The sequence below is a fragment of the Lupinus angustifolius genome, chromosome LG06 (genome assembly GCF_001865875.1).
Source record: "Lupinus angustifolius cultivar Tanjil chromosome LG06, LupAngTanjil_v1.0, whole genome shotgun sequence".
Taxonomy (NCBI): domain Eukaryota; kingdom Viridiplantae; phylum Streptophyta; class Magnoliopsida; order Fabales; family Fabaceae; genus Lupinus; species Lupinus angustifolius.
The window spans coordinates 14,434,065-14,448,890 of record NC_032014.1 but is presented as its reverse complement, the minus strand read 5'-3'; the positions used below and the strand labels follow the sequence as shown (position 1 = coordinate 14,448,890).

General features: G+C 30.4%; 2 protein-coding genes and 1 non-coding gene across 3 annotated transcripts; 1 reads left to right on the top strand and 2 right to left on the bottom strand.

Annotated features, from left to right (window-relative positions):
- Window positions 4,457-6,121, top strand: LOC109350489. The gene is made up of 5 exons (XM_019591719.1): window positions 4,457-4,643; window positions 5,113-5,203; window positions 5,285-5,432; window positions 5,500-5,657; window positions 5,741-6,121. Exons 1-5 carry the CDS (start codon window positions 4,457-4,459, stop codon window positions 5,871-5,873), a joined length of 717 nt encoding a protein of 238 aa, XP_019447264.1. The 3' UTR covers window positions 5,874-6,121.
- On the bottom strand, window positions 9,156-9,228 carry TRNAK-CUU. The gene has a single exon. It is a non-coding gene; the product is annotated as a tRNA-Lys (tRNA).
- Window positions 9,537-12,760, bottom strand: LOC109350013 (methylsterol monooxygenase 1-1-like). The gene is made up of 5 exons (XM_019591112.1): window positions 12,289-12,760; window positions 11,748-12,070; window positions 10,345-10,492; window positions 10,213-10,245; window positions 9,537-10,036 (listed from the first exon to the last, which is right to left on the bottom strand). Exons 1-5 carry the CDS (start codon window positions 12,616-12,618, stop codon window positions 9,932-9,934), a joined length of 939 nt encoding a protein of 312 aa, XP_019446657.1. The 5' UTR covers window positions 12,619-12,760; the 3' UTR covers window positions 9,537-9,931.

Here is a 14,826-nt window from a genome sequence, read left to right as displayed (position 1 = left end):
GATGAGTTATAATGTAATATGTTATATATATGAACTGTTTGTCATATATGAGTGTAATATTCTGAGTAAGTCCACGCCGTCAATGAATTATATTCATTAGATGTCTTACTCTCTCTATTTCTCTTCTTTTCTATTGCTTGCTTTTCGGACGTGTGCTCGTCAGATAGACAACTTTACTCGGATTTGGAGCTACCCGTCTGTGATGTTCTAGGAGGGGGCATGCGGAATTGAGGAGAGGCAGTACCCTAGCTTTGGAGTTAGCCACTAGGAGTTGTTTATCATTTTGTGACTTTTGAAACACTGACGGCTTCAGTTTGTTCATGTCTTTGTTTAGTGTCTTTTGGCGATGATTAATATTTCCGCCCTTTCTTGTTGAATATGTATATTAAGTACTTATGATCTTTTATATCTATGAAGATGTATATTCAGGAAATGTTGTATCATTTCAGTTACCGTTAGGTAACCGGTTTTGATTTCCGCGTTATATGTTACTTAAAGTGATGTCCTGGAAAAGAAAGGTTTTTAAAATGAAATAATTTTATATCATCAATTGAAAAAAAAAATTTACTCACTTTTCCACATAATAAATAAAGAATATTTTTCGGGGCATTACATTTGTCATCATTTAATGTTTAAGAAATTTCACTTAACTCTTCTATAGATTAATCAGTATAATGTATATATATTTTTAGGGGTGGTTAATGTATGCCTAAAAAAGGAAATGGTAGTTTGTATAATTTTAACCAAACTTCAGAAATGTCAACATAATTTACTCTATATTTTATTAAATTTATTTTGTTAGTCTCGATTGGCCCAACTATTTTATAATGAGTCTCATTTTTACACTATTTCTTTCTCCAATTTTGAGACATTTGATTTGATAATAAATATTCATAATGTAGCAAGTGCCTTCACATTATTTGAGACATAACAAGTACATCTTTGTTAAATTCATAATGATATTTTTTTAAAGAGTTTAAAATAATTAAAAACATATTTTCTAATATTATATTGATCGGCCACCACAACATGAATTCCAATTATGATGGGCTTATACTACAATTTAACATATATAAATTGTTATTGAGCATTTTAGTTCAACCCAATTTAATTCGAGCATTATTCAGGCTAACCGGGATTTATTAGGGTAGTCTATTTTGACGGAAAAACTTATCATATTACATGTGTATCTTAATTATTGCATTCATCAGCACTATTCTTTAAAATATTATATTCATATTTAGTCAATACAATTATATTCTTACATGCCTAATGTAATGTGTGCATGAATTAGAAGTAATTTATGTATGTATAAAAAAATCTATTAAACTTGAGGAGTGTTGATATAATTTATTCTACAAAAAATTATCAATGTTCGAAAAATGGGTAAATAAAAAATCCAAAATAATTCTTAAATTTTTTATTTTTGGACATTTTGGTCTTTGAAAAGTAAGGTGACTGAGTAATTCATAAGATTTTTTCGTGAGACAATTTCACCCTTGAAATTTTCCACTTAGTCCAATTTAGAAAGGAGCAAATTGTTTCACGTAAGAAATTTTGAATGGCCAAATTGTCAAATTTAAAAATTACATAGTTACTATTCATAGACTTTTTATTTTATTTTTATTTCATGGACCAAAATGTTCTCAAGGAAAAAATTTCAAGGACTATTTATTACTTTATTTTATCCCAAGATCAAATTAGGTAAGATGTACAAATGTTTAATTGATCATGTGACATCATTATTAATTCATCAATTCGACTCATTTCAACTCGAAAGTTAATGCATTAGCTTGAAGTTGATCAATCAGGTATGCTATAGTTTTTGTCATATTTTTATTAAAAAATCATTTCATTTCCTTATTATAATTGGGTTTCCATTTTTAATAGTCTTTAAATTTTGATATGCAACAAGATATTCAACTGATGATGGTAAAAAAGAAAGGCTATAATAACACTGTTAATACAATACATTTACTCTTTAGTGATTTTTATTTAAAATATGTGTATTTGGGTTGGATCTAATCATTGAAATTAAACTCAGTCTGATCACAAAGGAATTTTGGATTTTGATTGGTTTGGACTGGGTACAACCTGATGGGTAAAACATTGGTCCAATTAACTTGGGTTTGAATCACTGATGGATCAGATTATTTATCCTGTGCTCACCCATAAAATTAGGTTTAGGAATCAACCGGAGTTTATACTATTTATAAAAATGGTTTAGAAATTTCTTTTTTAGTATACTCAAAAAATAAATAAATATGATTCACCAAAAATAACAAAAAAATAGTAAAGTCACATGTGGGATAAGCATCAATACTTAATAGAAAAAGCGACCACATATTATAATAGAGATTAATTCATCACCCATAAAATGAGAGATACTCTTAATCTACTATCTCTTTAAGAATTGAAAGGACTTATGGTATTACAAAAAAACCTTCTTCAAATATTGACACTTGGATTATAAGAGGGTAAAAATGTAAAAAACTTGAATAAAAAATTCAAAGCAAAAAAAAAAACGTTTGTCATTTCAGTGAATCAGTCTCATTATTTCTCTATGCATATATCAGACGTGTACTCCACTTTATTTCTTCTTCATTCACCTCTTCATTTCACATCTTCAGACATGTGTACTCCACTTCATTTCACCTCTTCATTTCACCTCATCATTTCACCTCTTCATTTCACCTCATCATTTCACCTCATTATTTCACCTCTTCATTTCTTCTTCTCCTCCACTAAGTAAGCTATTTCAGCCTTCTTCATCTGCTTAAGGTAACTTAAGCTTCATCACTGAAAATTTATTTCTTAAAAGGTCACATTTTGAAGATGATAAATGGGTTTCCATTCAAAAAATTTACAGATCTGAGAATAAGAGAGTTCAAAGCCATTTTTGTTACCGATGATAGCCTAAGCCATTTAGTTCAAAGTTTTCACATTTAGTTTTCACTATGAACTATGGTTCACAAACCTTTTATTGTTCATCACTGAAAATTTATTTCTTAAAAATGTCGCATTTTGAAGATGATAAATGGGTTTCCATTCAAAAAATTTACAGATCTGAGAATAAAATAGTTCAAAGCCATTTTTGTTACCGATGATAGCCTAAGCTACTTAGTTCAAAGTTTTCACCTTTAGTTCTCATTGTTGAAAACGTCAATGGTACATTTTTTCTCTTAATAATGTTCATCAATGTGAAGTGAACTATGGTTCACAAACCTTTTATTGTTCATCACTGAAAACTTATTTATTAAAATATCACATTTTGAAGATGATAAAAAGTTTATATTATCTCATACAGTTTGACATTTCTGGGTTCTCTGCATGACTACAATCACTTTGTTAAATAATGGGTCTCCTTTGGTACTTTGTTTGAGTTTTCATTCCCGTATAGATTTTGTTTGGGAGTCAAAGTTTACATTTTTTGTTGTTTCTTATGTTGTTGATAAAGTTTACATTTTTAAAAAGTTTACATTGTCTCACACAGTTTGGCATTTCTGAGTTGTGTGCATGACTACAATAGAAGGATAGATTTGTTGTTATTATATGACATTAACTTTTAAATCATTTTTTTAGTGATTACGTTCAGTCCTTCCATCTTAATGTCTCATTAGGGTATATAAGTTATGAAGTTGACTCTCTGCATGTCCATGATACCTTGATGTTCATTTTTTCAAATTATAATTTTTGAACTAAGTACTCATAACAATTATAATATTCTGTCATTACCAAATTCATTGTAATATTTGAATGCATGTAATTCTCTATTTGTAATGGATGTTAAAATCATATGTTTAATAGACATCTTTAATGATACGTTTTCTATGTAATTTTATATTGTATTAATATATATAATTTACTGTTATTTCTTTCATATTGTAATTTTATATGTTTCCTGTTTGATTATCACACTCTTGAATATCTTAGTGATAGATAAAGTTGAGTCTTATGCAGAGAGACAAGTCTTCTATAATAACAAGGTCTGTATAATATGTGGTAGCATACTTATATGCTCACCTCTGAAAAAATGACCTTAACATTTTTTACATTACTACAATATCATTGTTTCTATAACTTATGCTCCTATATGTTTTACTGAAATGTTGTTTATCCTTTTTATTATTATTATTATTTAGTTTGTATTGTATTAATGTCAATATCACGCCCGTTCGAGCTTATAAAAGATTTGAATGATTCAAAACACCTGTGGAAGATTGGTGTTAGAATTACTGAAATTTGGTATGTGCAACTTCCACCCAAACCAGGACATCTTGAAATGATATTGATGGATTGTAAGGTAATAATATGTCATATCTATTTTCAATATATTTGATAGTTTAATAATGTTCAATTCTTTTAATTAATTTAGGGAGATAAGATCAAAGTCACTGTTAAGAAGGATGAGTTTATCTAATGGAGAGAACATTTGGTTGAAAATAAGACGTATGTCATGCACAATTTCAATGTGATTCACAATGATCTCCAATTTAAGGCATGTGATCATGCCTATAGAATGCAGTTTAGTTCTGGAACAACTCTGAAGGAAATGGACTTTCCTGATATTCCCCTATTTGATGATAATTTTAAAAACGTTGGTGAAATTCTTGCTGGGAACTTTCAAACTGATTTGTTAGTAGGTAAGTTTTTGGTGAAAAAATATGTATTATTTCTGCTCAACTATTTATTTAATTTATCCTATCTTAAGACGTTTTTTTTATCTTGGTAGACATCATTGGAGCTGTTGGTAAGATGATTTACTCTCAAACTGAAGCAAAATTAAAGAAGGTTCTATTATGAATCTCAGAGATTCTACGTAAGTAAAAATGCTATTTTGTTTTTTCTTACTTATTTACTTTTTTTATTTCATTCAAATTTTTTACTTATAATTTTCAATCAGTGGTGATATCATCACCTGTACTCTATGGGAATCACATGCTATGAAGTTTTTTAACTCTTACAATTGTCAAACAACCGGTGAACGTATGATCATTCTGTTGACACATGCGAGAGTCAAGGAAGGACAATGTATTATTTATTGTTATAGATCTTCTAATTTTCCTATAAGAATTCATTAATTGACTAATACTTAACTTGACTTTGTTGTAGGTAAGTACCCACCCAGTGTGAGCAATTCATGGTGTGGATCTAAATTTTTTATTAATGATGAAATTCCAGATTTTCAGAACTACAAAGACAGGTACAATGTAATTATATCTATATTCAAATTTTTAGTATTTATTTAATGTATCATATTCATATCCTCTTATTTTTTGTGTAGATTTTTAACTCTCAGTCTGTCCTGTGACACATTGAGCCAAGGTAACAACCAATTATCACAATATTCTAATTTATCTGATGATGACCTATTTATATACAAGGTTGAGGTTAAGACTATCTCTGAAATTGCTGCCTTAACATCAACTGAGGTAAATTTATGTTGTAGTTACTATTTTTCTTATAATTGATCTCCTAACTAATGTTTTTAATGTGCAGGAAATTACTTATGTTACTGTTGGAACAACAACAATGTTTATTGTTGGGAAACAAGGAAGATATTATGATGGTTGTATAAAATGCACTAAGAAGACTGAGGTTAAGGATGGTCCTTTCACCTGCAAGTGTGGAACATATAATCTAAGTTCTACGCCAAGGTAAAAAATTTTCATTATATAACTTTCATTTAGAAACTGAATTTTTTTAATCTTTTACTCATTATAATATTTTTTTATTTAAGGTATAAATTGGACATTAAGGTTATTCACCAAAATGGAAGTGGAAGGTTTGTCTTTTGGGATCGCCAATGCGCTGAAATAATTGGAATATCTGCATGTGAGCTTAGAAATCAGATGGTTGCAATAAGCCTTTGACATATCTTCATTTATTTTCAGTAATAGACAATGACATGTTAGTTGACCAATACATTTATTCAATACATTATTTTTGTATTTAGGAAGGGGATGATGATCCAAAAGCATTCCCTCTAAATGTTGACATGCTCCTTGCAAGGACAATGGCCTTAAGGGTCAAAGTGCAGCCATCCTACAACCAATCCTCTGTGATAAGACTATCTGAAAATCCAAGTTTGATAAAATCAATTTCTGATCAGTTTGGAATACTGGAGGTGCAGACTGTAAGTTAAAATATATAATGTTCTATCCATGTTTGAATAAAAAAAAATTCTTCTAAATTGATAATAATTATTTTTTACCTGTTATTTACAAGGTTTCGAACTATGATGAACAAAAAGGAAAGTGTCATGTCAATGACATTTCTAAACATGAATCTGTGAGTGGAATCCATCCGTTTTAACAATGTTTATGGTTCAAAGTTAATAACACTAATAAGTGTGATATATTGTGAATTTTGCAACTTGCATGGGTAGTCTGTATCTATCACTGCTGACCATGATCCAGACAACCTTCAAGTTGTAACTCCAGCCAAGAGAATGTCGGCTGACCTAGATTTGGACCTCCTACAAAGCCCGTTCTATAAATCCACTCAGTTGTCATCCTCCAAGGTGGCAAAACATATCAAGACTGAATGGGTCATTCGAGTATGAAATAGATGTGTGACCTTTTTTGAGAACTTAACTCTGATGCATCATAGTTTGATGTATATTTTGTGACCATATCCTCAAGTACCCACGGTCTGACTGACATTGAAATAGAAATTTACTATATGTATATTTTGTGAACTTATCCTCAAGTACCCACAAACTGACTAAAATTAAGACAAATTTCCTATGTATATTATGTGACTATATCTGAATATTAGAATTTCAAAACCGAGAATCTCTGAAAATATAAGTAACACGTGAGAGACATGACATTTAGTAAATTTGAAAAACTGAGCTTTTTGGCTAGGTAGATATAAACTAACATGACTGGGTAATCACTTTAATTTAATTGTCTCTTTTGGGGTATAGATTCAACAACCACATTAACCATATGTTATTTCACTAACATCATTATTGGTTTTTAACACTTTATATAACATTGTATATGACCGTCTCTCTATGATGTGTATTTTTTTAAAAGAGATCATGACTCATCACTAATGATTTATGCCTAATATTTTTTCAAACATGGCAATGATAATCATCTGATTATAATAATCTATTTCCATTTTCATTTGATATAAGAAAATAGAAATTTAGTTCCATATAATGTACGATATATTCATGTAATAATGTACGATATACAAAATAGTTTTATTGAACATGCATTTAAAAATATAAAAACATCAAATGTTTATAATTTTGTTAAATCTTGACATGTTAGGTAATAAATATAGATGAATTAATCATGTAATTATATAGTAAATAGAATGGTACCCCATTAATAGAATGATATTGTACATAACTTTATAATTAGTATGAGTATTTGACAAATATCAAATACATTTATACACCAAAACATGTGCATCAATATTTATATATCCTCTTTGATTTATTTTTTATTATTTTGTAGATCATCCACCATTCTAACAAGGAGAATATCTCTAAAAGACTAATTTTTCTTTCACTATTTTTTCTGTAAATATAATAATTCTTTGTATAAGTAATTGTTTTTATAGTCCTTTGAATTTGCAGGTGACTTGACATACTATCATGAGCATAACATTGGTAAACACAATGACTAATGAAAAAACTCAGTATAGTGACTATTCTCAGCCAAAAGGTAATGTTGCAACCTGTTTACTTTTCAAAGTCAATTACATGACAAACTTTTACTTCAAATTAAAAAAAAAATTGTCTCAAGCTAAACACCTTCAACCACAAATGACAAAAACTAATCCAACACTTCTTCCATAATATCTCTCCTCTACCTTCAACAACTCTCCTTTTCCAAAACTACACAGAGTCCACGTTAGGTTTTCCTACACATTAAAGCTCAACTCATGGTCTTTGTTTCCCAATCTTCTTGAAGCACTTAGGTAACAATCAACTCCTTCATCTCATCATTTCCTGTTCTTTTTAGCTTTCCCTTTCTATTTACAAATCACTTTTCCTTCATCTTTGTTTTTACAACATTATTTCTTTACAAGCTCCTCACAACATTATTTCTTTACAAGTTCTTCATCACACACAAATGATAGATAAATTTTCCTTTTCATATCCTAGAAGCTCTTTTAAGCGATAACAAGGGTACTACACTCAATGATACCTTTTTCATAGTCTAAATAATTAAGCTTCTACTTCTTATTTATCCTTTACCTGAGATTTGGGAATGAATTATCCTAATCTCTCACTCTTATGGAAGAGTTGCAACTTCCATATATGTGAGGTTATTCTTTGATCTTAGAGTAAATTACACTGATACCTCCTGAGTTTTAGTGAAATTACACAAACCACTCCTCACTTTTCTAAACCTATACAAACCTCCCCTAGTTTTGTAAATGACCACCCTTGTATAAGAAATAAGTGTAATGTTTTAAACAAAAAATGTGATAAATGCAATTAAGTTAAACAAAACATGATATATTGTGTAGACAAGTCTAAATAATATACAAATCAATGTATCTTTATTATTTTTGGTTCGTTACACTACATTATAAAAGTGATTTAAACAATATTTCTTTATAATTGTTGATGCATTTTGTAACAAAAAAATAATAAAGATACATTGATTTGTATATTATTTAGACTTGTCTACACAATATATCATGTTTTGTTTAACTTAATTGCATTTATCACATTTTTTGTTTAAAAGATTACACTTATTTCTTATACAAGGTGGTCAGTGTAATGAAAGTACAAAACTAGGGGAGGTTTGTGTAGTGTAGAAAAGTGAGGGGTGGTTTGTGTAATTTCACTAACTTGTCTACGCAATATATCATATTTTGTTTAACTTAATTGCATTTATCACATTTTTTGTTTAAAAGATTACACTTATTTCTTATACAGAGGTTTGTGTAGGTTTAGAAAAGTGAGGGGTGGTTTATGTAATTTCACTAAAACTCAGGGGATGTCAGTGTAATTTACTCTTGATCTTATTAATTTTGGTCATTGCATCTGTTCTTTGATCTCACTTTTTTGTTTTTTTAGTGAGATAAAAGTCTGAAACAAAGAAATAATATTAGTGGGCTTTTCGTCGATTTCCCACATGGGCTTGGTCATTACTTTTCATATAAATTTTTAAAAATGAAAACGCCCACCGTGGGGCTCGAACCCACGACCACAAGGTTAAGAGCCTTGCGCTCTACCAACTGAGCTAGACGGGCTTTTGTTATCAAAATTATGGCCCTTTTATAGGAACGAATGTATTAACAATGGCATGATAATTCTCTTTCATTTCATTCCATCATAATTAAATATTCAAACATAGCCCCTAAGGTAGACAAGCTTTAAAGCAGCAAGAGAAAAATGGTCACAATCAACCGAACATTACATTCATCAAAAATTGGAAAAATACAATTAAACAGATTACAATCCCAACTTAATCTCTACTAAACCTTAAACATCAGCAATAGCAGTTGTTAGGGAAATACATTTGTAGACTCCAAGAGGACATTAACATGTGCATGAAATATATAGTAATGTTTATATAACCGAACTTAAAATTTTATTCTGATTTTCTAATTCAATCCCAGAAGAGGAAGCCTATTTCATATTCAGAATTTACAAACCCAAAAGGTAAGGAACATTATGACATACAACATCGACCAAAAACTACAAGAACTCGAATTCAGAAACACAACTACAGAAGAAATGCTTCCCCTACCCCCTCTTCTAACACAAACACAATTTGTGAAGTCCCATTATACCAATGTCTGCCCTCAAGCTAACCAAATACAACTATATTACCAACAGTATATATGTCTACAGCAGTTTCGAATACTTAACATGCAAAACACTCTGAACTAGTTCCAAAGAATTGACATGCAAATCACTCCGAAACCAGATAGGATGCTGCTTGTCTCCCAGTTAATCAGTTTTGAAATCCTGTGTTTCATGTGATCGTCCGTTCTGGTTAGTGCCGTTTGTCTCATGTGCTTGTCCATTCTTCCTAGTGTCGTTTGTGAACCCACGCTTCAATTAAATCAATTAAAAAACAATTAGATGCGGGAAAAAACCATCATTGCAAATTGTATACCTCAATAAATTAAGTCAAAAACAAAAAGAAATGTGTACAAAGAATTTGAGAAAGATAAAATGAAGCAACATGTAATCATGTTTTCAAAAATTTAGGAAGCTTTTAAATTTACCTCTCGCAATATTTTCTTCTGGTACCTATAACCCTATGACATGAGAAAGTAGAATATTAGAAGTCAACTTCACAATGTGAAAAATCTAGCAGATATTTATGCAGCAAGAGAATTCTAGAATCATAATATAACCTTGTCCGTTCCATAGATGTAATCACAGTATGTGAACACTGAAGCAAAATTACTATGGCTTTGTCGTCCAACAAAATGATGGTAATCGTGATACTCAGCGCCACCATAAAATGGAATATATTTTGTGAGACTCCAGGGGAAGTCATACCTGACAAGTGACATGTAACAAACAAAATATAAGGTTGAGTGCCAAAATTGCTACACAAAAACTAGAGAAGAATGACGAGTAAATGTTCTAGAAAGGAGAAAGGTGGAGGAAGAGTTGGGCAAGATTGCTGTTTATTAATGTGGTAAAGAAAGATAGGCAACTAGTGATACATTCAGGTTGCAAGCACCATCACAATATTGCGTAACCGTGAAACTAACCATCATCCTGATGTAAAACATTTATATGCACATGCTCAGACAACAACGACCTTACTATACAAATAACATTTATAGCATTCATATTGGATTTATAAATCAGTTTAACCATCACTTTTGCATTCACCTGTACTACATTGTTGAGACAGCAATGAATATAAAGCTTTATTTCACCACGTGGGTAGTAACATCATATGTATAGAACAAAATGATATACTCCCTCTGGTCTCAAGTATAAGCAAAAAAATATGAACTTTTTGGGTTCAATAATAAGCAAAGTTACCTCTACAAAATTTAAACCTGGTATAATAATTTTACTTTCCTAAATAATTACTAACAGAAAACACAATGCTCCTCAACTTTCTCACCAAATTACTCATGTTAAAATTGCAAACCTACAAGCAAATCACTATGTTCAAACCATGCTATCATTATAAATTGTATCTCTGCTGTCCTTACTGTGAAGACATTTGTTAACTGTCCTTCAGCCATATAGAGTTAAGATGCAACAAAAACAAGTATGGTGAAGACAAAGATTATCTCATTTTATCTGTGAACTATCTATCTACATCACAGATCTCCAATTTTTTCCAACACTATAACAATTGCCCACCATTTTATTACTATTAGAGAACTTTACTTTCTTCAAACCCAGAGAAAAACAAATATTGTAAAAGTATTTTCACCATCATACTAAGAAACATAAATTGAAACAAAATGAAAGAACCCAAAAAAATAAAAGGAGACTAGTATTTGAACAATTGACTTAAACAACTTGTCGTGGCATCTTATAGTTTACCCACAAAGTAAAGTACTGTGTCCCGAGAAATTGTCGAAATGAGTTGTTCAAATAATATCTTTCAAACAAAAATTATAAAGTAAAAAGGTGTCAAAATCATGCTAGGTCCCATAAGAAAAAGGTAAGGCACTATTAGAGATCCTTCAAATCCAACTTACTTTATACAAATTTCAATCATGCAAAAGAAAAGGGGTTATAGAAAAATCAACAAAAGAGGAAAGCGACAGCAACAATACATTACCCGCTATGTGTTTCAATGGCCTCAATCTGGCGCAACGCAATCCACAGCCAAAGAGTGATCATGTGACCAGGAACTAAAGCCGGACCAAAAAAAGACGGAAGTCCAAGAATCAAAATCTCTGCCCAATGCGCATACGGCGCAGCGAACCCAATCGGAGCCTGGTATTCATGGTGAACCCTGTGAATCTTCTCATAACCCCACTTGTTATGCAGAAACCTATGGATCCAATAATTGGTATAATCCTCAATCATGAAATACACCAATAATTGCCCTAAGATCTCCCACCATGATGGTAATGGCAACCCCGTTCTGATCCCAATCATCTAATAATAACAACAAAAAATAACAAAATTAAAAAATTATAACAATGTATTTCAATTATATCATTTTCAGTTAATAGATCTTAATTCAAGGTTTTAAACTATAAACCACAGCTGCACTGCACTGATGTAAATTATTTATTTATTACCGGCTAATTACAGCCGCAACTGCAATTTAAAACACTATACCAAATCGAGTCGATTTGTTAAATGAAATTGACCTTGATGGAAGGATAAGAGACGAGCTGGAGTGGTCCCACAACTAAGAAGAATATGACCATGACGTCTTTGTAGCATTTGAACATTTGCTTCAGAGAGAGACGAACGTTGGGTTGAATCTTGTACTTATCGAAAGGCAAAATGCGTTTGATTTCGAGAAATACAACGGGGAGAGGAGCGAGAGAGAAAATGACGAAGAGGAAGAGAATGTTATGGCAGAAGAGAAAGTGATCGGATTTTTTGGCCGAATAGTTAAACCACAGGGTTTCGGCGAAGGTGAGGTTGCGGCCGAGATGCGCAATGGCTTCAGGGAGGGAGTGGTAGGGAATCATGACGGCGACGACGGAGGAAAGGGTTGAGGAAGAGATTGAAAGGGGAATGGAATAGGATTATTAATAGAAGACAACAAAGGGGACAAGAGGTTTGGGGTTCAGAGGGGTTATTCTATGGATGCTGAGCTGGATTTGTCTGGTACTCTGGTGCAAATATTTTGCGGGAAGTTTTCAAAAGAATAAGTAACCGCATGGGATGATTTTTCTCAACTTGGTGTTTTACAACCATTTATATTTTGACACATGAATTTAATAAATTACTTTTGTAAAATTAAATTAAATTCAAGTATTATTTTTATTTGATTGCAAAGACACCACAACAAGAAAAACAAGGGATAGATGATCCCATTTCAGGTAACTCCTGCCTTCTTATTTATTTGTAAGATGTAGAAGAGGGGACCATGGCCATGGGGGTAAGAAATTGTGGAAAGTGTCTTCCAAAATCTGTCATTTATGTGTATTATTTATTATGAGTATTATTTATTATGATTTATTGAAAAATATTTAAGTTAAAATTTTAATAATTAATTATTTTTTAATAATTTCTAATAAGTAACATATGGAATGACACACTTTGTACGAAAATAGATGCGATACTCCTATGTTGATATATTATTTTACTTTGATATCTTGGTAGTATTAAAAGCATACAATTATTTACCCAAAAAACATACAATTAATATATACTAGTGTGTTTTCTATCTACTCAAACTTTTATTTCATGCCATTAAATATTCATTTTATATATTTTATTTTGTATAAGTAGAATGTTTTTTTTTGGTATTTTGTATATCTTATGTTATAATATATGTTTTAAATTATAATTTTTTATTAGAATGTCTAATTTAAGGTGAAAGATGTAGTTTCAACATATAATTAATGTGAAATCATTGGATTTACTAACTAATTGAAATCATTGGATTTCCCTAGAATTAATGAATATAACAAGAAGTAAATTTAACAAACTTAGAAATAAGTAGATATCTCCTCTAAAATAAATGTTGTTTTTCTTATGCTACACGCATTTTTATGGAATGAATTCAATTCATTGTTAATGTTTATAAAATTTATATTTTGATAAAAAAACATTTATGGTTTTTTCTCTCTCATCATCTAGTGGTTGGGTATTGTTGAAAGAAGAGAAATTAAAAACGTAATCTCTAAGAATGATGCTTTCATGTTTTGAACTAAAATTTCTAAAATTAGTTTCATTTTTTAAGAGTACGGTTGACAATAAATCGAACTAATTCGATATTTGTTCGAAACTCAATTTGTTATTTAGCTCGATCAACTTGATTCATGAACCAAATGAGTCAAATTTGAGCTGGAAATTGAGCTCGTTAAATAAACGAGTTGAACTTGAGTTGAATATAGTTCGACTTGTTAGATTAATGTGAAATCATTGGATCTACTTGCTAATTGAAATCATTGAATTTCCCAAGAATTAATGGCTAGGATGAGAAGTAAGTTTAAAAAACTTATTTTTGAAATAAGTAGATTTCTCCCCTAAAATAAATATTGTTTTTCTTATGCTACACGCATTTTTATGGAATGCATTCAATACATTGTTAATGATTATAAAAAGTTTATAAAATTTATATTTTGATAAATAAATATTTATGGTTATTTTTTCTCTCTCATCATCTAGAGTGGTTGGGTATTGTTGGAAGAAGAGAAAATAAAAACACTAAGAATGATGCTTTCATGTTTTGAACTAAAGTTTATAAAATTAGTTTCCTTCTTTAATATTTCTTAAGAGTATGGTTGACAATAAATCAAACCAACTCAGTATTCGTTCGAAACTCAATTTGAAATTGTAACACCGCGAATTTTACGATTTTGAATTATAAGATTTTATTAATATTTTTATTAATTATATTTTCGAAAATGAATTTCTGGGAATTTTTGGTAAAGAATTAGATGAAATGCTTGTTGAGTTTTAGTCTTGTAATTCTATTTCCAATTTGGTGGTAAATTTTCATGATTTTTGGAGATAGTCGTTTTCGGACCGCTGTCGGGGCCAAATCTCACTCGAAGTCGGCCCAATAACGTGTTTTTGAGTTTTGTAGCTCAGAATCGAATTCCGATTGCGCCATTGGCTTCGAAATATTATTTCAAGTCAAGATAGACACCAAGTTTGTCCAGAACACATTTCTAATTATTTTTCACTCCGAATTTCATGTTTCGAAGTTCTAATCGTAAACCGAA

Coding starts and splice junctions, on each gene's coding strand:
- LOC109350489 (XM_019591719.1), top strand. CDS start 4,457: ATGCACAATTTCAATGTGATTCACAATGATCTCCAATTTAAGGCATGT. Junction 4,644..5,112: donor TCAAACTGATTTGTTAGTAG/GTAAGTTTTTGG, acceptor ACTTTGTTGTAG/GTAAGTACCCACCCAGTGTG. Junction 5,204..5,284: donor TTTCAGAACTACAAAGACAG/GTACAATGTAAT, acceptor TTTTTTGTGTAG/ATTTTTAACTCTCAGTCTGT.
- LOC109350013 (XM_019591112.1), bottom strand. CDS start 12,618: ATGATTCCCTACCACTCCCTCCCTGAAGCCATTGCGCATCTCGGCCGC. Junction 12,071..12,288: donor TCTCTTATCCTTCCATCAAG/GTCAATTTCATT, acceptor TGTTATTATTAG/ATGATTGGGATCAGAACGGG. Junction 10,246..10,344: donor ACATCTATGGAACGGACAAG/GTTATATTATGA, acceptor CTCATGTCATAG/GGTTATAGGTACCAGAAGAA.